The 20,105-nt window shown below is 47.4% G+C and overlaps 2 protein-coding genes and 1 pseudogene across 9 annotated transcripts in view; 2 read left to right on the forward strand and 1 right to left on the reverse strand.

Moving 5' to 3' along the window:
- The window catches only part of LOC149124868 (rho GTPase-activating protein 20-like), a 90,076-nt gene extending 85,508 nt beyond the window's left edge, over window positions 1-4,568 (reverse strand). For 2 of the 7 annotated variants that reach the window (XM_089302073.1, XM_089302072.1), the window contains exons 1-2: window positions 4,270-4,567; window positions 2,446-2,736 (exon numbers count right to left, since the gene is read on the reverse strand). The gene's annotated coding sequence lies outside the window, so the exon portion shown is untranslated. Of the gene's footprint in view, window positions 1-2,445; window positions 2,737-4,269 lie in introns of all 7 variants that reach the window. The other 5 variants (XM_089302078.1, XM_089302077.1, XM_089302074.1 and 2 more) reach the window with 4 other exon arrangements.
- A 1,013-nt stretch (window positions 4,569-5,581) lies between these two features.
- On the forward strand, window positions 5,582-6,447 carry LOC138843599 (protein phosphatase 1 regulatory subunit 14B pseudogene; annotated as a pseudogene). Its single transcript, XR_016211652.1, has one exon. The product of XR_016211652.1 is annotated as a protein phosphatase 1 regulatory subunit 14B pseudogene (transcript).
- A 7,444-nt stretch (window positions 6,448-13,891) lies between these two features.
- LOC149124869 (annexin A10-like) overlaps window positions 13,892-20,105 on the forward strand; it is a 40,511-nt gene continuing 34,297 nt past the window's right edge. Inside the window, exon 1 of the mRNA XM_089302081.1 lies at window positions 13,892-14,139. Coding sequence (XP_089158207.1) covers window positions 14,104-14,139 — 36 coding nt within the window. The 5' untranslated portion in view covers window positions 13,892-14,103. The remainder of the gene's footprint in view (window positions 14,140-20,105) is intronic.

Genomic DNA, 20,105 nt, shown 5'->3' on the forward strand with positions numbered 1-20,105 from the left:
AAACCCCTCCCAAGCAGCCAGCCACCCTGTGAAGGAGGGAACGGAAGACTAATCAAGGAATGGCTTCTGGTATAGTGGCTAAGCCACTGCTGGAATCCCCACAGCCCATGTTAGAGTGCCCAGGATCAAGTCCTGGCTGAAGTCCTGATTCCAGCTTCCTGCTAATCCACCCTGGGAGGCAGCAGGTGAAGGCTCAAGTACTTCCATCCCTGCCACTCACATAGGAGACTTGGATTGAGTTCCCAGGCCCTGGCTTCAGATACAGTTCCAGCTGTTGTGGGCACTAGGGAAGGAAACTAAGGGATGAAATATTTCTCTCTTCCTTTGAAATAAAGAAATAAGAAACAAAGACTAATCGCCAGGGACCTTGTGGACCCCTCAAACCCTCTGGTCTTAACCCTACCAGCAAATCTCCTTTCATACCTAAGGGTCCCTCTCAAAAGTCAGTTCCAGTCCCCGGGTGGCAAGATGCCCACCTCAGACTCCTCCGATAGCTCAAAGAAAGATGACCACTGGTGGGAACCAGGACACAGGACCTATATTAACAAATCACAGCATGAGGCCACAGAGTTATTAAGAAGGGTCCTTAGTAACATAGGACAAGTGCCTGTGGTTCTGCTCCATACAAAGACAAGCCCAAAAGAAAAGTACCACTGGTTTTTATGAGCTACACCTCTCTGATACGCCACCTCTAGAACTACTGGAACCTGGGGTTCCAACCCCAGGAGGGACACAGCAGAGCAGGTTTTAAACTGGGGCTTTACTGTTTTTGATATATGGCCTAGGGCAGGTCCCCACCTCCTTTAGCCTCCTATTTCAAAGGGGATCAGCAGTGCCTTCCTCACAGAGCTTTGAAGAGGATTAAACAGTACAATGTGGTATAATTAAGTAAAACTCTTGCTTTCCCTCCTTGTGCTGTTATTTAGAAATGAGACGATGGTACACTAAGAACCCTGACAAGTGAAAGTGCTTCAAGAATGCTGATTCTGTTGCTGTCTCCTTCCTTGGCCCTCGTGCCCTTGTTCTTGAGACCAGACCCTTCATAAACCATCAGTTCCTGTCCCAAGACCCACCAGTGAGTGTATTGTTAGTTCTGCATAGGCTGAATACCAACTGTGTACCAGGGACTACAGGAATGAAAGCAGAGAGAAAAGGCCTGCCCTGGACAAGCTCACAGTCTTCTATGAGATACAGGTATTTAGCAAATACATGCTGATAAAATGGGTTAAGCGCTTTATGAAGATAAGCAGTGTGTTATGCAAGTTCTGGAAACATATCCCTGCCTGGGAGGATGAGAGAAAAGTATCACAGAGAAGGAAGACCCTTGAGTTGGATATTTTGAAACATGGCTACGACTTTCTCAAGCTGAAAACACTGAGGAACATCAAGTAGTGGCTGCCTATCTGCAGAGCAGTGGCAAGTCTGGCATGACAGAAGCAGGGGCTGTGCAGCTTGGAAAAGGAAGCTGTGAACAGACCTGAGAACAAGGCCTTGGAATGCCCCCCTAAGGGATTAGGGCTTTTGAAAGTATGCAAGAGGAGATGAGAAAAGATCAGACAGTCCCCTGTGCTTTCTAGGGAAATGCAGGTGGTATGCAGGCCTGAAGCAGAAAAGCCTGGAAGAAAGAATCCGGAGAGCAATGAGACTTGGCAGCAGGCAGCCTCGGCCTGAGGGCTTGTGTAGGACCTGAGCCACCACTGACATAGATTCGGTGACTACTAGGAGACAGATGCTGGTAAAGAGGGTGCTGCCAAGCTTGCCAACTTGGAAGGCAAGTCAGATGGAGCCGCCAATACAGAGATCAGTGCAATGTGTGGAGCAGGTTTGAATGGAACAGGAAGTCTGCGGTACCTGCAGGACACTCAAGTGTGTGTCTAAGAGGCAATGCAAACGGAGATGTAGATCCCATGGTAGAGGCTGAGGATGGAGACACTGCTTTGGCAGGTAGTCTCATAGAGACGTCGGTTCAAGCCACAGCAGTACGATCACCTCGAGTTGATTCGAGTGCCCCAGGCCAGTGTTCCCGCACACACATTACGGTTCAGAACCACCCAGAGAAGAGAGGCCGGGAGTCAAGGCCGCTTCTCACGGACGCGGCCAAGACTGATTCCGGCCAGGGCCAGGAAACCCCCAAAACGGAACCCGGGCCGTGGGAAAAGTTCTTCCTCTCCCAACCCCCGCCTCCACCCACCCACCGGCACTCCTGTCACACTCGCCCTCCCTCGACGCTGCCCCACACGCCTTCCTTCCCCTTCCTTCCACGCCACCCCACCTTCACGCCACCTTTTCCTTCTCCCCCCTTCCTCTCTCCTCCCGAATCTCCCTTGGCCGCCTCTCTCCTCCTCCTCTCCCCTCCACCCCTCACATGCACACCCCTTGCCCGCTACCTGCACCCCAGGCCCCACCTAGCCCGCGACGACGGGAAGGCCATCGCACCCAACTCACCAAACAAAGAGCGTTTCTGCTCCTCTGGAACAGGAGCCGAGGTCCGAGGGGTAGACTTCCAGACTGCCCAAGAAGAGGACCGCGCCTACACATTTCCAGAAGGGCAAGGTAACTGATGCGGCTGTCCCGGGCTGCAGTGTCTCTGATTCAGGCCTGACCCCGGAGGCACTGGGTCTCACTCAGGCTCCGCCAGCAGCATCGAGGACGGCTCCTCAAGACTTGAACAGGCTTTTGGGCAGGAACAGATGAGGTGCAGACTTCCATCTGAGGATGGCTGAGCAGGAGATGTACCTACGGGTACAATTCCTGGTCACAGCGCAGGGCGCAAATTCACTCCCCACAGGCAGCTGCCATGGCGCCATGGGACACATCTGCATGCTGCTACGTCCAGTGTGGGGCGCCCAAGAGCCGATTCCAGTCCCGCTACTCCAGGTTGGGAACCAGGGAGGCAGCCGCTGATGGCCCAGGTACTTGGATCCTGCCTCCTTCCCTCCTGGGAGTCCTGAATGGAGTCCTTGCCTCCTGGCTTCTGCCTGGCCCAGCGCTGGCCTTTGAAGCCGCCTGGGGAGAGAAGCAGTGCATGGGGCATCGCAAGCACTCTTGCTCTCTCTCAGTGATTGCCCATCTGGTGGTTCGCCCCCCTCCCAGGTGGCTACAAAGGCCAGGGCTGGGCCAGGCTGAAACAGAAGCCAGGGACTTTATCTGGTGCCCCATCCTGAGAACCTGCCACCGGGCCCCTGGCTCCTGAATACTGGCTCCGGATCTGCTCAGCTCCCATCATTGCGCCAATTTGGAGAGGACCTGCAGATGAAAGACTTACTTTCTCTTTCTCTCTCTCTCTCTCTCTCTCTCTCTCTCTGCATATAACTCTGAATTTCAAATAAACAAATAAGAACTTTATATATAAAAAAAAGGGGGGGGGAAGACATAGCTATAAATAAAATACTACATCACGGCCAACTACTAGAGTTTATATCGAACTTGATACTATATGCATCACCTGGCCTATTAACACAGAACTCCTGTGGGAAGGATAGTTAAAACCCGTGATTTGCAAACCCTTCCAAAAAGGAGACAAAGGGGAAAAATCTTCCATCTCATCCCTTCGGACCAACATTTTCCCAACATGCAAAACAAATGCATCATAAAGAAAACGGCACATACGTATCTGTCATGACTGCGCTGTCACATTCCTCAACAAAATATTACCAAACGCGCTCCTGAAGCACAACCAAAGCTTAGCACGCTGGGTGCAACTGAGAGGTACTCCAGGAATGCAAGGATGGCTACCATACACAATCAATATCTCACAGAACAGAATAAACATGGGGAAAGCCCACAAAGTATCCCTATAGACACAGAAAACCTAGTTCACAAAAACTCCCACCACTTTGGCCATATCAAAATAAAAAGGAATCATCAAATCAGGAACAGAAGCTAAACCTCGGCTTGACAATGGCCTCTCACTGAAAACCCACAGAGCGCTAACATCACACCAAATGCCAGTTAACCGGAAACTGTCCTCCTAGACCAGGAAACAGACGAGCGTTTTCGCTCTTATTCCTCCCCATCAGCAGTCTCGGGGGTCTCGAGCAGGGCGGCTGGGCCATCAAAACGCAAACAGACGGGAACGCGGGGCCGCTCCGGGAGGAGACGGAGCCCCCTCTGCTCTGGCACAGCTGCTCGCACACTGGGGAAAGTTCCAGACCGACCGTCCACACAGCAAGACCGCGACTCCACCCGCGCCTTCGGGACCCGAGAGCAACAGGCACGCCAGCCGCGAAGACTCGCAGCGGGAAACCCCAACAGCCCCGCGTCACTCACCGCCAAGGGGGCCCGGTCTGCTGGCGGCACAGAGGCCCGCGAAGGCCGCTGCTTCCACGAGGGGCCGAAGAAGAGAACCGCGCCCGGGAAACGGCGCGGCAGCCTCGGGCCGCAGCCTCTCTGAGCCCGGCCTGACCCCGGGGGCGCTGGGTCTCCCGCAGGCTCCGCCGGCAGCGTCCAGGACGGCTCCCGACGGCTCGCGCGGGCTCTCCGGCAGCAGCGGACGGGACCCGCGAGGACTCCTACCTGAGCGCCGCGGGCCACGAGGGGCCACTTCCGGGGCACAAGGGGCCACTTCCGGGGCACAGCGCCGGGCGCAGGCGCACTCCCCACGGGCGGCCGCCGTGGCGCCACGGGACGCACCTGCGCGCTGCCTGCCGCGTCCAGCGTCCGACGCCCCAGGGCCGCTGGCAGTGCGGCCTCTGCAGCCTGTGACCCAGGGACCACGCCTCCCGGCCTCCTGGGCGCCCTGAATGGAGGTCAAGCCTCCTGGCTTCTGCCTGGCCCGGCGCTGGCCGTTGGAGCCGCTTGGGGAGAGAAGCAGAGCACCGGGCATGGCGAGCCCTCTTGCCTCTTGCTCTCTCTCACGGATCGTCCCTCTGGGGGTTCAACCCCCAGGTGGCTACTAAGGCCGGGGCCAGGCCGGGCTGAAGCAGAAGCCGGGGACTGTATCCGGTGCTCCACTCTGGGTTCAGGGGCCTGAGTCCTTGGGCCGTCTCCCTCTGCTTTCCCAGGCATGGCAGCAGACAGCTGGATCCCACGGGGAAAGGTTCCCAGGAGGGGCCGGCGCTGTGGGGGAGCGGGAAAAGCCACCACCCGCAGCGCCCGCATCCACATGGGCGCCGGTTCGAGTCCCGGCTGCTCCACTTCCAGTGCCGCTCTCTGCCGTGGTCTGGGAAGGCAGCAGAAGAGGGCCCAAATCCCTGGGCCCCCGTACCCATGCAGGACACCCCAGGGAGGCTTTTTTAGACAATTGTATTAGAGTTTTCATTATTGTGTTCAGTTTCGTAATAAAGATTATTTGCTTTTATATCATATATGATTGTTTTCAGTTTGATGGTGTGGTGATGTTTCACTCCACTTTTTAAGACTGTGTTGGTCATATAAACAGCAAGGGTTGACTATGTGTGTACAACTTAATTAAGTTGGATTCAGTGGTGAAGTATGACACTTTTTTTATTACATGAATATGTTACATTTTGAGAAGTTATGATGAAATTCTGTGTGTAGCGGCGGCCGCGGGGGACAAAGGGCGGGCGGATCGGCGGGGAGGGGGCGGGGCGTGCGGCCAGGCCAGGCCCGGGGGCTCCGCATGCTGCAGCTGCCCCCGGGCGCCCCCGCCGCCGCCCGAGCCGCGGAGCCGCGCGGAGCCGAGCCCGCGAGCTAACCCGAGCCAGTGGCCCGGAGCCAGCCGGCGGGCGTCCCAGAGGCGGCGGCGCAGGGAGGGGCCCGGCGCGCGCGCGCACGTGGCCCCGGCCGCCGCCATGGCGGACAGCGGCCCCGCGGGGGGCGCGGCGGTGGCGGCTCCGGCCCCCGGACCGGGCAGCGGCGGCCCAGGGCCCCGCGTCTACTTCCAGAGCCCCCCTGGGGCCGCCGGCGAGGGCCCGGGCGGCGCCAAGGAAAGGTCACCGTGAAGTACGACCGCAAGGAGCTCCGCAAGCGCCTCAACCTGGAGGAGTGGATCCTGGAGCAGCTCACGCGGCTCTACGACTGCCAGGAGGAGGAGATCCCAGAGCTGGAGATCGACGTGGACGAGCTCCTGGACATGGAGAGTGACGAGACCCGGTCGGCCAGGGTCAAGGAGCTGCTGGTCGACTGTTACAAACCCACCGAGGCCTTCATCTCTGGCCTGCTGGACAAGATCCGGGGCATGCAGAAGCTGAGCACACCCCAGAAGAAGTGACGCTCCCCGACCCGGGCGAACGGTGGCTCCCGCGACAATCGCTGCCCCCGACCTCGTAGCAACAGCAATACCGGGACCCTGTGGCCAGGCCTGGCGCCATGAGCAGGGCTCCCCGTGCCCCTGGCTCAGGGGCCTCCTCCCAACCCCTGGGTTTTCCATTTTGGGGGTTTTTTATTGTTATTATGCTGACGGGACTTTTTGTGTTTTTATATCGACGCTGCGGCGCGGGCCCTTTAATAAAGCTAGGGTAAGCCTTAAAAAAAAAAAAAAAGAAATTCTGTGTGTAGTGATTTTTTTTATTTTTTAAAAAATGTAATGGAATGAATTAGCATCATTTTCCGATGATAAATTCAGAAAATATTGTTTATAGTTAAATTATTTTTAAAAAGAGAAGCGGGAGAGAGAACATGTGTACCTGCACATATTCCAAAACTTTAGATGGGTTGCTAAAACCAACTTTTAGCTATGAATTTCAAGGTAAAATAAATCATTACATATTAAAGCAATCCTGAATCTATTTTTTCAGTTACTAGCAATCATCTCATATTGTGCCTTCAGGTGAAATGATCAAATAATAACTTTATCTTTCAGATTTTATTCCCTCGCATTTCTGGTATTCACTAGATGATACACACTGTTTTACAGATATGATAATTAAGTCTATTCTTTTTTTTTTTTTTTTTTTTTTTTTTTTTTTTTGACAGGCAGAGTGGACAGTGAGAGAGAGAGACAGAGAGAGAGAAAGGTCTTCCTTTGCCGCTGGTTCACCCTCCAATGGCCGCCGCTGCAGCCGGCGCACCGCGCTGATCCTGGCAGGAGCCAGGAGCCAGGTGCTTTTCCTGGTCTCCCATGGGGTGCAGGGCCCAAGCACTTGGGCCATCCTCCACTGCACTCCCTGGCCATAGCAGAGAGCTGGCCTGGAAGAGGGGCAACCGGGACAGAATCCGGCGCCCCAACCGGGACTAGAACCCGGTGTGCCGGCGCCGCAAGGTGGAGGATTAGCCTATTGAGCCACGGCGCCGGCAATTAAGTCTATTCTTAGTTTTATAATCTGGGTATCATATTTCCTGTTACGCTTTTATTGTTTATGTAATTAATCCGATAAAATTCTTAAATTTTTGTTTAATATGTCTGCATTTCTTTTTTGTTACTCTTGCATCTGATTTACCCAAACGTGGAATATGCACCTGTGTTTTAATGGAAATGAGAGAAAATGTTCAATGTTGATGTTTGTTACAGTCTCAGAAACTAACAGGTTCACTGACAGACTATCAGAGGACAAATAGATGACATCTGAAATAATATATTGGAAATCTATTTGGTATTTTATCCATGATCTCATGAAGTTTTAGAAGCTAAATTAAATGCACACATACCCTCTCCCCTCACACACAAACATATCTGTTAGGGTTTTCCTAAAAGAAATGATCCATAGAGGGAGCTTGTATGAACACTGGAATCTTTTTTTTTTTTTAATTATCTATTTGTTTATTTCACAAGCAAGGAGGGAGGGAGAAGAGAAAGAGAGAGAGAGAGAGAGAGAGAGAGAGAGAGAGAGAGAAGCTATTTTCCATCTACTGGTTCACTCCCCAAATGGCCACACTGGCCAGGGAAGGTGCAAGGACAAGCCAGGAGCCCAGAACTCCATCCAGGTCTCTCACTTGGGTGGCAGGAACCCATTACTTAGAGCATTATCCTCAGTCTTCCTAGGCGCATTAGTAGGAATCTGAACTGATAGCAGGGCAGCCAGGACTTTGCATTTCCCAATATTATTTTTAAAATATATCAAATAGCCAATAAGTCTTTGATCATACATTTTGTCCTATCAATAGTGTGTCTTACTTGAGCAGCCAGTAAAGTAAAGGGAAATACATTAGATGAAGTGAACACTCCAAGCATTTTACTACATTGACAACTGCCATCCCCACATTAAATCACTTGTGTTAGAATCACAAGATGTAGAATATCTGGTGTTTGGGGTCAGCATTGTGGCACAATGGGTTAAGCCACCACTTGGGACACTGGCATTCTGCATCAGAATGCCGGTTCCACTCCTGGCTGCTGGTGCAAAGTCCTGGCTTTCCTCCCACCCGCAACCCTCCCAACTCCTGCTCCCTCTCCCATTCCATTCACATCAAGATTCATTTTCAATTATCTTTATATACAGAAGATCAATTTAGTATATATTAAGTAAAGATTTCAACAGTTTGCACCCACACAGAACATAAAGTGTAAACTACTATTTGAGTGCTAGTTATTGCAGTCCTAGGTTCATTCTTAATATTTTTTTGGTGTTGCATGGAAGTGGGGTTTATCACTGGGCTGTGATAAACACACTACAGGGTCAAGGTCAAACCCTTTCATTCACAATGGGAAATAGAGTGAGCAGGATCCAGGAAACTTCTCTAAATCAGATAACTACCCACTACACAGAGTGGGACAAAATGCCAGGTCTTCACCATGGAATCCACAGTCATCTCATTATTTTATTCTCTCACCCTAGAACCACGGATGGCAGGGCCCATTTTAAAGGCACATGATTTGACAGAGACTAGAAACAAGTATAGCAGGATCTATCACGGTACAGCAGGAGTTAAAAATGATGCCTCAAGTGAAGCACGGACAAGATTTCATCAGAAAAGCGGCTACTAGGGGTGAGTGAGTCCTCATGGATCAAAGGAGGCTCTGCCCAGGGATGAGGCCATGAGGGATGATCCCACCGCATGGAGACCACACCTACAAACCTCACTCAGTGTTTCTCCTTCCAGATTCAGTCTGCCTTTTTCTGCACATTATGCTAAGAAAGCACAGAGAATTCCAATGAAATGCTATGTGTTTCACTCATAGCAATGACCTGACCAAATCTCACTTAAAATTGAGATGCAGTGACAACAAGCTAATAAAAATAAATCAAATTAGGGACTCATTTAAAATCTAATTTCTAGGATCATGCGTTTGCTGCAGGAGTTAAGATACCCGCATGCCATACTAGAGTGCCTGGATGTCAGCCCCAGCTCTGCTTCTGATTCCAGATTCCTGCTAATTTGACCCTGGGAGGCAGCAGGTGATGGCTCCAGAGGCTGAGTCTCCCATGTGAGAGACACTGGATACAGTTCTAGGTACCTGGCATTTGGAGACTGAACCAGTTGATGGAAGAAAGATCTCTCTCTCTCTCTCTCTCTCTTTCTCTCTTTCTCTGTGTGTGTGTGCACGCGTGCATGTCCCTCTCTTCTTTTTTCAAATAAAATGTTTTTTTTTATTTTTCGCTTTTGCAAAGTTTATTTTTTATTTATTTGAAGGGTAGTGTAATAGAGAAGCAGGGGGAGACACACACAGAGGGAAAGACAGAGTTTCTCCCCAAAATCCACTCCCTCAACTCCCCCCCACCACACTCCCATTAGTAATCAGCTCTTTCCAGATTTAACTGGAAAATTGAGTGTTCACCTCTGATCCATCTTTTTGTCTGTATCCCACATTCAATTTCCCTATAAATTGAGTTACCTCTGCCTTCAGAATCTAAACATCTCTTGCCACCCTCACTACTGTTTCCTTGGCTCTGATTGTGGCGTAGTTCAGTCTCCTAACTTCTCTACTTGCCTTCTCCCTGGCTGTCCTGTGTACTACCATTCACCCGATAACGAGATCCATTCAAATAAAACCCAAGTCCTATCACATCACTCCGGCTATGAGCTTCTGACCCCTCCTGGAGGGAGAGCAGACGGCTTCACTGTCACCTACGGATCTCGTGATGGGCCTGCACTTGCCACCCTCTGATCTTCCTGTCTACCACTTTCTTCTGTCTACTCAACTACATAGACACTAGGCTCCTGCTAATATCTTGAACGCACCAGGAACACTTTAAGTTTGGAAACATTGGTCTGGCTCTTTCCAAAGCACTAAACGTATTTCTCCAAAATAGCTTTATGGGATGTTCTGCCACCTCCTGTAAGTCATTACCCAAAAGTCATTTTCTCATTGAATCTCCCCTTCCACCAGGTGTTCACTAGGCTACCATTTCCAGGTGGAGAGTTTCCCCTGTGCTGTGATATAAAAAAACTCCAAATGTGTGGCTCCCTTCTTTAAAAAAAAATAATAATTCTTTATTTGAAAGCAGAATGACAGAGAAGGAGGGGGAGAGACAGAGAGCTCTTCCATCAGCTGGTTCATTCTCCAGATGGCCACTAGGATGTATAATCCTAATAGAGATCATAGAATTTCACAAAACGCCTTCTTCTTTTAGTACTCAAACATTAAATATATGTTCTTTTTGTTGTCTATTATAAGTGCCATTGTTTTTGCAATTTTGATGGTGTTTGTTGGGGATTTTACTATTTAAAATGCCCCCAAGCAAAAAAAAAGGGGGGCGGGGGAGAAAATGCTGTAGCCATTTGGAATGAACCAGCAAATGGAAGATTCTCTCTCTCTCTCTTTCTCTCTCTGTCTCTCCCTCTCCCCTGGCTCCATAACTCTGCCTTTCAAATAAATAAAGTGTTTTTAAAAACCAGAAGCCTCAGACTTCTAAAAAAGTAAAAATGGCCCCAAGAATAATGGTAAAATACTGATTGGTTTCCTATGCACACACACACAAAAAGTACACAAATGCAAAATGTAGTTTTTGGAGAAAATATGTGTGCTAGATAAGCACGGGCTGCAGTGTTGCTGGCCAGCAGTTTTATGTTAATAAATTAATAATACAGCACATCAGAAAGAGCAGAGCATCCATTGATGTGTGCAGGGGGCTGCCTGGAAAATGTTCAAGCCACATCCACTCTATGGGGTGAAGCGATGCCAAGGATGAAAACAGCAGCTGTGCGGTTCATCAGGTGATAGCTGATAACAACAGAAAGTTGAGAGAGCAGCAGAGTGGCCAGCTCTCTCCTGAGAGTAGTGCTGGCTGACAGAGGAGACAACTGCAGATCACGGGGAGCAGAGCAATGTTTAAAACCCTCCTCGGCGCTACAGGAAAAGAATATATAGAAGAATAGGTTTTCAATGCTGAAACCCTAACCCCAACCTAAATAGGTTTAGGGTTAGCGTTAGAGTTAGGGTTACTTCCCAAGGACATTGGCAAACAAATCTATAATACGAATTATACTCGGGTTTTTCTTAAATATTTATCAAACTGAAAGGGAGAATGACAGGGATGGGGAAGAGAGCACGAGAGTGAGAGAGAGAGAAAGAATGATTCCATCCACTGATTCACTTCTCAAGTGGACACAACAGTCAGGCCTGATGCAGACCAAAGCCAGGAGCCTGGAATCTATCTGGGTCACCAGGGTGGGAAGGAAGGGGCCCAGGGACTTGGGCCACCTTCTAGAGCTGCTTTCCCAGGTGCATTAGCAGGGAGCTGGACCTGAAGCAGAGCAGCCAGGACTGGAAGCAGCACTCAGGTAAGAGATGCGGGTGTCTGTCACAGGCAGTGGCTTAACCTGCTGCATCACAATGCCAATCCAGCACTTCAGTTTTGACCAAAAAAAAAAAAAAAACAAAAAAAAACCAAAAAAAAAACCCAACCAGAGAACTGCAGCTTTCAGTAATTCAATATTCATGGCAACTTTGTAGAGAATAAATACCAGGAGTAACAAGAGTTGACTACACAACTTGAAAGCCTACCAAACTGCTATGATTCATTATGCCCCAAGTTTCCATTAAAACCAGAAAATAAGAATTATCTAGGTATCCCTGTCCTAATACAATGGGAAAAGAAAGAGGGAAATATACAAAAATTCTAAAGAAAAAATCAAAGCTGGTATTATTTGAAGAAAATATTCTGGAAGGATACTTCAAAAAGTTCATTAAAAATGAAATCAGATGTTTGCTTTTTTTGCAAAAAATAATGAAATCCATGCAAAGTTTTTTCATAAGTCCCATTCTCCATGAACTTTTTAAAGAATGCTTATTTAACTAGAAATCCAAGGTAACCAAATAATTAGTTATTAAAAATTATAAAGAATTCAATAGTTGTTCTGGATATAAAGTGAATATAAATTCAATATCACTTCTTCAGTTAACCAATTATGTGTTGAGAAATAAAATAAAAATACTACAACTTCAAATACCTGCAGAAATATAAGCAAGAATAATTTTAGTCAAGTAATACTTATTGCCCTTTGTAAAATCTACAAATTTTTACTAAGTTTTTTAGAAAATAATTTCAATCAGTTGGCAAATATACCATTGATGACACAAAGACAACTCTCAAAATTGACTCTTAAAGTTTACAGTTACTTTAAATTTTAATAAAAGTTTAGATAAACATAAAATTATTCTGAGATGCTCTGGAAGGAAAAATGAAGAAGAATTGCTATGAAACCTTTCAAAAGTGAAAAATAACTCAGAGAGATAGACTGTAGAGGATCTCAATAGGCCAAGAACAAAAAAAGAGAATTCTATAGTAATTGCATCACTGTGATGGTAGCAAAATCACAAGGCAATGGAAGTCATCGAAAAATATTCTAATGTGAGAAATACCTTCATTTTGGAGTTCCCCTCATGCTGATAAAAGACTCCTCCACAGCCACTTGTTTTCTTGTGAGTCCAGAGTCATAACTGGGCTAGCCCCACACCGCGTGGCTCGACGCCTCTTCTCTCAGAAGCCACTAATTTCAGTCTTTGGGGCTAATTCTAGATCTTCCTGCTTCCCTATTACAACTCTCAGATCATTTCTCCCGCCTGCATGAAACACCCAGCTCTGCCTCCTGCTTCTCCTTGGCACCTCCACGTGACGCCTTCCTACCTGACTTTTCCTTGGCACCCTGCACCTCTGTAAACCCGAGTCACCTGCCCTCATTCGTTCTATAGTCCAGTACCTGACCCATAGTCTTCCTAAGACCCTAACACCATCCAGGATGGCTTCAATTTTGAAATGATGGTTTGCTTCACATACAGCCTCATGGTTCATGGTTAACATCTCTTCTTGCAAACAGAAGGAGTTAAATAAGCATAAGAGATAAGAGGAGTTATATCCAACTGACAGGTTGGGGCTAAACCAACAAAGACAAGACAAAAAGAGGATTTGCCTGTATGTGGAAGATTAACCATCAGGCGACAGCACCACCTGCGTGCAGAACTGACCAAGCTGGAAGCAGCCAGCATTTTTCTTTATGCGTGCTCCTAGCTCAGGCCTCGGCCCACTGTGCATTGTCCCATCCCCTTGGCTCTAGCTACTGCTGGTTCCCAGCAAGTGTTTCATGTTTTCTCCTTCCAAAATTTGTTTTCTAAAATACCCTGACACTTTAGTCAGTGTACGTGGTAGCCACCATGCTGGTGGTGGCTTGGGTAGCTTTTCCCAAGACCAATCCTTTTATTTTGGATAGCATCTGTCATAGCTCAGACAAACCTTTTACATTTCAGGGATCTTTGGTCTCTACAGAATTTAATGCAAGGGTGATGGGTTCACACGACCCCTCAGAGACATACAGTTGCCTTGAAACGGAACAATCTCTTTCTCCACGACATCTGCCTCCTCTGGAGGTTCTGCACATGAGCAGAAAGCTTTGTCTTGATGCATGTCAGCTGCAAGTCGTGTCTCAATGCGCTGGCCACTGAAACCCACATCAGCATGAGGGCTGGAGAGCCAGGTGGCAGAGGCATGAGAGGTGGTGGGAGAAAGCCAGTATTTCCTTTACTCCCAGTGTTTGTTGTGAGGTCTTTTTCAGGGGTGGGAGCTGCCGCTGTAGTAACAGCACTAAAATGAGAGCTAGGAAGAATCTGGGTTTCATGTGGGGTTGCTGTGCAATTTCTCGTCTGCGAGAAAATTCTTCATGGCTTGAATGCGCCTTCAGGGCTAGTAATGCTGGCATATTGGTTTGGATCCTGAGATAATGGGTTCTTCCCAAACCTGACTAATCTGCAAATACTGTTCCTCCCCAGAGTGTGACAAAGACCTGCTGATTGACATCCTGACTCAGCGCTGCAATGCCCAGAGGCTGATGATTGCAGAGGCCTACCAGAGCATGTACGGCAGGGTGAGGCCTCTTCCTTGACCTTTGCTGGGGGCGGGCTCCTGAGACGTGGCCACGTCTGTCACGTCTGTCATTCTCACAGATCACAAAGATTTCAGACCTCACTGTGTGTCAGAAATAGTTTGTATTCCTAAGCTGTATCGTGAAATGTACACGGGCGCACTTGCAATACTGCATGGAAAAAAAAATGAGAAGCTAAGTTTGGGTTGGTATGGGAAATTTTGAAAGCCAGGCATTTTTTTTTTTCATAATTCACATTTCCCATGACTTTCTGCAGTGCCCTCGTGTGTGTGTGTGTGTGTGTGTGTGTGTGCTCACACTCATGGTGATCACAGCTCTTTCCCAAAACTCACGCAAGCACACCCAGAGTGAGTTTTGGTGACCTTATGCTGCTGGTTTGTCCATTAAGGCTAAAAGTGTGCTGGGAATGCCCCAGTGTGGCACTTTCAGAAGGGACAAAAAGAACTAATGACCACCAGGTCAAAAAATAACAACTCGCCCTGCAATTCTGCTCAGGCCCCTGCCTCCCTCTCCACCAAAGCAAATTCTCCAAGGCTTTTCTTCTCCACAGCATGGGGTTAGAGAGACCATTACAAAAGAATGGCAGTTTAAAAATAGTTTTAAGGCCAGGAAACCATCCGTGGTGTTTGTGAAGTAATCACATTCTAATTTCAAAGCAAGAGCCATTAAAGAGCCCTTGCTTTTGTTATGCATTTAAACCACAGATTGAGAACAAAAACTCTTCTGGCCCACAGGGCCTGGAATAGCAATTACTTTGTCAACTGAGCACTCTGGATGAAACACTATCATAAAACTTTCTCTTTAGAGCCAGTCCACGGAAACTCCATCTCCAACCCTCAGTCTTTGAACAACTATAACACGAGGATGTTCAAAAAAGTTCACAGAAATGCATGTTAGGAAACAACCATGCATGTATTTCAAAATCTTTTGCAGCAAAACCAGCTTATCTTTGAACTCCATTTTTCCATGAATTTTATTAAGTTCATGAAATAAAAGGTAGCCCTCCATTTTAGAATGAATAAATAATCCAAAAAGCCACTACGAACAGTGACATTAGTTGCATTTTTTCAAAGGAGAACAGGTACTTATTTTTTTTTTTTTTAACATAAGACTCTTCCCTGACCTTCTGCTCCCATGACACCACAGCTAGATTTTTGGAAAGAGAATGTCAAAGTTGCATCATGGGCAATCTAAATCGGTTTCTATACAAAGTGCTATAAGGGTTGCCATTTTTCAGTAACTCCCTAAAGGTTTATATTCCTCTTTGCTTTTGATATAACAAGTTAATCTAGGCTAAAGCATTACTTTATCAAATGCTGCAAAACTGTAATGACACAAATTAAAATAATGAAGAAATGAGTTGCATTTAAAATGTTATGCTATAATTAAGCACTTTCCACTATGCATGCAAGGCTACTTCAAAATGTTTGTGGAAAATGGAATTGAAAGATGTCTAGGGGCAGGTATTTGCTGCAATGGTTATAATAGCTGTTGGGACACTGGCATCTCATATCATAGTACTGGATTCCAGTGCTGGCTCCCCTTCTGACTTCTGGCAGCCAGTGATGGCTCAAGTAGTCAGGACCCTTGCCACCCAAGTGGGAGGTGCTCCTCCCACATGACCCTCCCCCTTTCTGTTTCTGTCTCTCTGCCCTTCAGATGGATGGATGGACAGATGTTAGATAGGTAGAGATTTAAAAGACACTTTTTTTGGCACAAAAATGTTTTGAAACCCAAGCATGGCTTCTTTTCTTTAAAGATTTATTTATTTATTTAATTCAAAGTCAGAATTATGGTGAGGTTGGGGGGACTCTTCCATCCACTGGTTCACTCCCCAAATGGCCACAACAGCCAGGGCTGGGTCAGGCGGAAGCTAAGGAGTTCATCCAGATCTCCCAAGCAAGTGTAGAGGCCCAAGCACTTGGGGCCACCTTCTGCTGCCTTCCCAGGCAAACTAGCAGGGAGCCAGATCGGAAGTGGGGCAGCCAGGGCTGGAAACAGCGCCCATATGGGATGCCACAATCGCAGGCGGCATCTTACCCACTGTGCCCCAATGCTGGCCCCCAAGCATGGTGGTTTCCCATGACTGTAGAGACTCCTTGTAGGAGGTCTCAGGGTGAAGACTTCACTTTGCTGAATAGCCCCACCCCTACTTCTGCACATCTTGGCTGACTGACTAAACTGCCCACACTGAAAGACACGGAACCACACTGCCCCTTTCCTCTGAAACACCAGTGTCACACAGCCAATCACCACGTCCTGCAAATTCTTTAGCACTTCACATTTCTCTCTTCCTCACTTACACAGTCCTCAGTTGGACCTTTGTTCTGCGCCCCCACTAAGCCAAATTTCCCTGCTGCCCTCATGCCCTTCCCACTCATGTCCACCATCCAAAGAAGCCAGAATGACTCAAAGTCTAAACTTTTCACAGAACGCGTTGCCCACTTTAATCCCTGAGTGTTTATCCCAGTAATCCCCCCAGGTATACCCAGATGTTCATGGAATGAACCCAAATACCTTCCCAGGGCACACAGAACCTTGCTGGCTTTGTTTCTGGTCTCCATCTTTTTTTTATTAAAGATGATTTATTTATTTGAAAGGCAGAGTGACAGAGAGAAAGAGAGAGAGAGACAGCCAGAGAGATCTTCCATCCACTGGTTAACTCACCAAATGGCCCCAACAACCAAGGCTGGGCCAGGTCAGTGCCAGAACCCTGGAGCTCCATCTAGGTCTCCCACATGGGTGGCAGGGGCCCAGGCATTTGGACCATCTTCTGCTGATTTTCTAGGTGCATTAGCAGGGAGCAGAATCTGAAATAGGGCAGCCAGGACTCAAACAAGCATCCAGTACTGGATGCTGGCAAAGCAACTGTGCCACAACACCAGCCCCTCTGGGCTCCATCTTAACACTCCTCCCCTCCTCTCACACTCAGCTGTGGCCAAATGGAACTGCTTGTAGGTCTCCAGACCAACCTGCCTGCCCCTCACCTTTATTCAAGGCACTCCATCTGTCTGCGGTGGCCTCTCATTGTCACAAACTACCCACCTGTCTTCATCCTAAACGCCATGCCTCACACCCTCCCCGCAAACAGAGTGGTGAGTCTTGAGCTGCTAAGGCGTCCTCTTCACCACTTCCTCACATCACATCTTCAGTGTGGTTAAGTCCGTTTCACTCTAGCAGGAAGTCTTGAAAGTTGAAATGGCTCCTGCTCATCCTAGAGTTCAGCACCAATGTCTAACATCAGATGGCTTAATGAACATTTGTTGAATGATGCTATGAAGGCACAGAGCTACAGTGCCTCCAATAAGAGGCAATTGGGCTCTGGAAGCTCGCAGAAACCTTCCCAGCCTGTTGCCCTCACCTTCTGCTCTGGGCTGGATGCCCTGTTGGTCTGTGTTACTTTACTTCCACACCTTGCTGCCCCCAGCCTCCTGGGACAGCAGGGATTGGATCATTTGCTGCTATCCCTCCAAGAGCTCAACGAAGGTCTGACATAGAAGAGGTGCTTCATTCATATAAAAAGGGATTCTAAGAAATTATATTCTGCCTTTTTATGTTTTTTTTTTTTTTATTTAAAAACCCAATAAAAGGAAGGCCTCCTCTTATATCCACTCTGCAGTTAAGGTAACTGCTCATGGGCGATCTGGATTTCTCTTCTCCTCATGCCTTTACGTAGCCACTACCGCTGAATCTGCCTGACCTTCCACTAGGCTTCCTTGTTCTCCCCCACTACTCACATGCACAATCACTGCTCCCATTTTCCATTTGCTGCTTTCCCCTTCCTGGGGTGAGAGTGTACAGATTATCTTCCATGTTAATCATGGATATTTTTATTTCCTGTTAACATGGGTAGTCAAGAGTTGACAGAATGATGCTCTTGGCTGCTGAGTAAAGCACACAGGCGTGCTCCATAAATGCTTGTGACTTGATATTCCACAGGAGTGCAGAGCTGCCGAGTTGCACCAACAGCTCTGCCTCACCCACAGCAGAAACCAATCCCCAGACTCAGCTGCAAAGCCATTTGAAAGGCTGCTGATTGGCATATTTTGCAACACAATTAATATGGTTGCTATGGATCTTCCACACCATACAAGGGCTGGTCCACTGACAGTGTAAGGAGACCAAAAGAACAAGAAAATACCTTTGAGACAGGGAGAAGGATGAGCCAAACTCAAGGTTTATAATCAGACAGTGATCCCCAAAGGAGTTCAAATGCAGCACTGAAGCAATTTATTTTCTCATTTTCATCTGGAATGGGGATGCATCATGCTGATTTCTATCATTCATTTAACCCACGTTGTTGGTTAGGTAATTTACTGCAGAGGCTAATTTGCACAAAGAAAATTTGAGCCAAGGTTATCCGACTCTAAGTCATGTCTTCCATAGCTTCTCGGTCATGCCCATGGTTCTCAGTTGAATAAACAGTAGACTTCATAGGGCAGACATCTGTATTTCTAATTCTCTAATATCCTGCAAGGTCTTACTTTAAATGTCAACTACTCAAGAGGGCAAGATCTATCTAAAATTAGCACCCACTGCAAGGCCTGGGCTGGCCCCCACAGCCCCTTACCTGTTCTTATTTTTGTCCACAACGCTCATCACCTCCTAACCTATGTAGTATATTTACCTGTTTGAATTATTATTTGTCACTTCCTTCTAAAATACAAGCCCCGTGAAGGGTGTAGTCTGTTTTGTTCCCAAATGTGTCCCCAACAACAGTGGCAGCCACAGAGTTGGCTTTATGAACTGAACTGTGTTCCCCTAAAAGCCCATGTGTTGAAGCTGCAATCCCCAACATAACTGTATTTGGAGACAGGGACTTAAGGGAGTGATTAAGGTTAAGTGAGGTCACAGGGGTGGCTCCTAATCCAGTAGGGCTCCTGTCCCTTAGAAGAAGAGACTGTAGGCTGTGTAAACACAGGGAAAGGGCACCCAAGGACACAGAAGAGGTAGCCCCCTGCCACCTGCCAGCCAGGACAAAGCCCCCACCACCAACCCTACCAAGACCAAGGCCTTGAACTTCCAGCCTCCAGGACTGTGAGAAAATAGATTTCTGTTGCTTAATCCTGCCGATAGGTGCTATCCTCTTATGGCGATTTGACCTAATTAAAACAATTGATGTGAATTAACAAATAGATGGGAATGTATGAAGTGTTCCCTCTTCAAACCCATTGTGCTCTCCTACTACAGAGTTTCCCTATCACCTCTCAGCTCTACGATTAAAAATACTGACAGTGAGGTATTAAAATAACTTGGAAATGGCTACTGTGAGAGGACCTCATCTACCTCGTAGGTGCAACTGCCGCATCATCAGCCCTGGTGGCAGGTCTTGCATCCTACTCTCTACTTTCCACTTGTAGTGTGGGGACAGCGCAGTGGATGCAGTTAGAGCCTGGGAAGCTGAAATCCACTGCACAGCTTATCACAAATCAATTGTGTAAGAATAAATTAAATATAATTTAAAATGGCACAATTACTTTATCACTCATATACATATTTGATTAGATATACTCATTTTGGTGAAACTGGGAACTTAACAACTAGGAACTAACAACTTAACAACTACAGAATCAATAGCCTCAATATACCATGCTTTTCTAAAAAGAAGACCAACGTAGTATGATTGTTATCAAACAAAAATGAATTAGCAAATTTCCATTGAAAATCAAACAATTAATCCAGCTCTGAAAATATGGGTATGGAATTGTTTGAAAGAATAGTCTCTTACCACTGTGAAGTAACAAAACAACTCACACAAACGCCTTTATAATATAATATAAAATTGTGCAAGGATTTACACAGTGACTGCCAGGGTGGGTGGAATTAAGACAAATTCTTAGTTCCACTTTCTGTAGGTTTGCATTACTGAGTGTTTAAATAGCAAGTGTCATTTTTTTATCAAAATGGAAAAAAACATACAAGTGAAAAGCATATGAAGTGGTCGCCCT

Source organism: Oryctolagus cuniculus, chromosome 8, assembly GCF_051225735.1.
Source record: "Oryctolagus cuniculus isolate XC-2025 breed Fujian yellow rabbit chromosome 8, ASM5122573v1, whole genome shotgun sequence".
NCBI lineage: Eukaryota > Metazoa > Chordata > Mammalia > Lagomorpha > Leporidae > Oryctolagus > Oryctolagus cuniculus.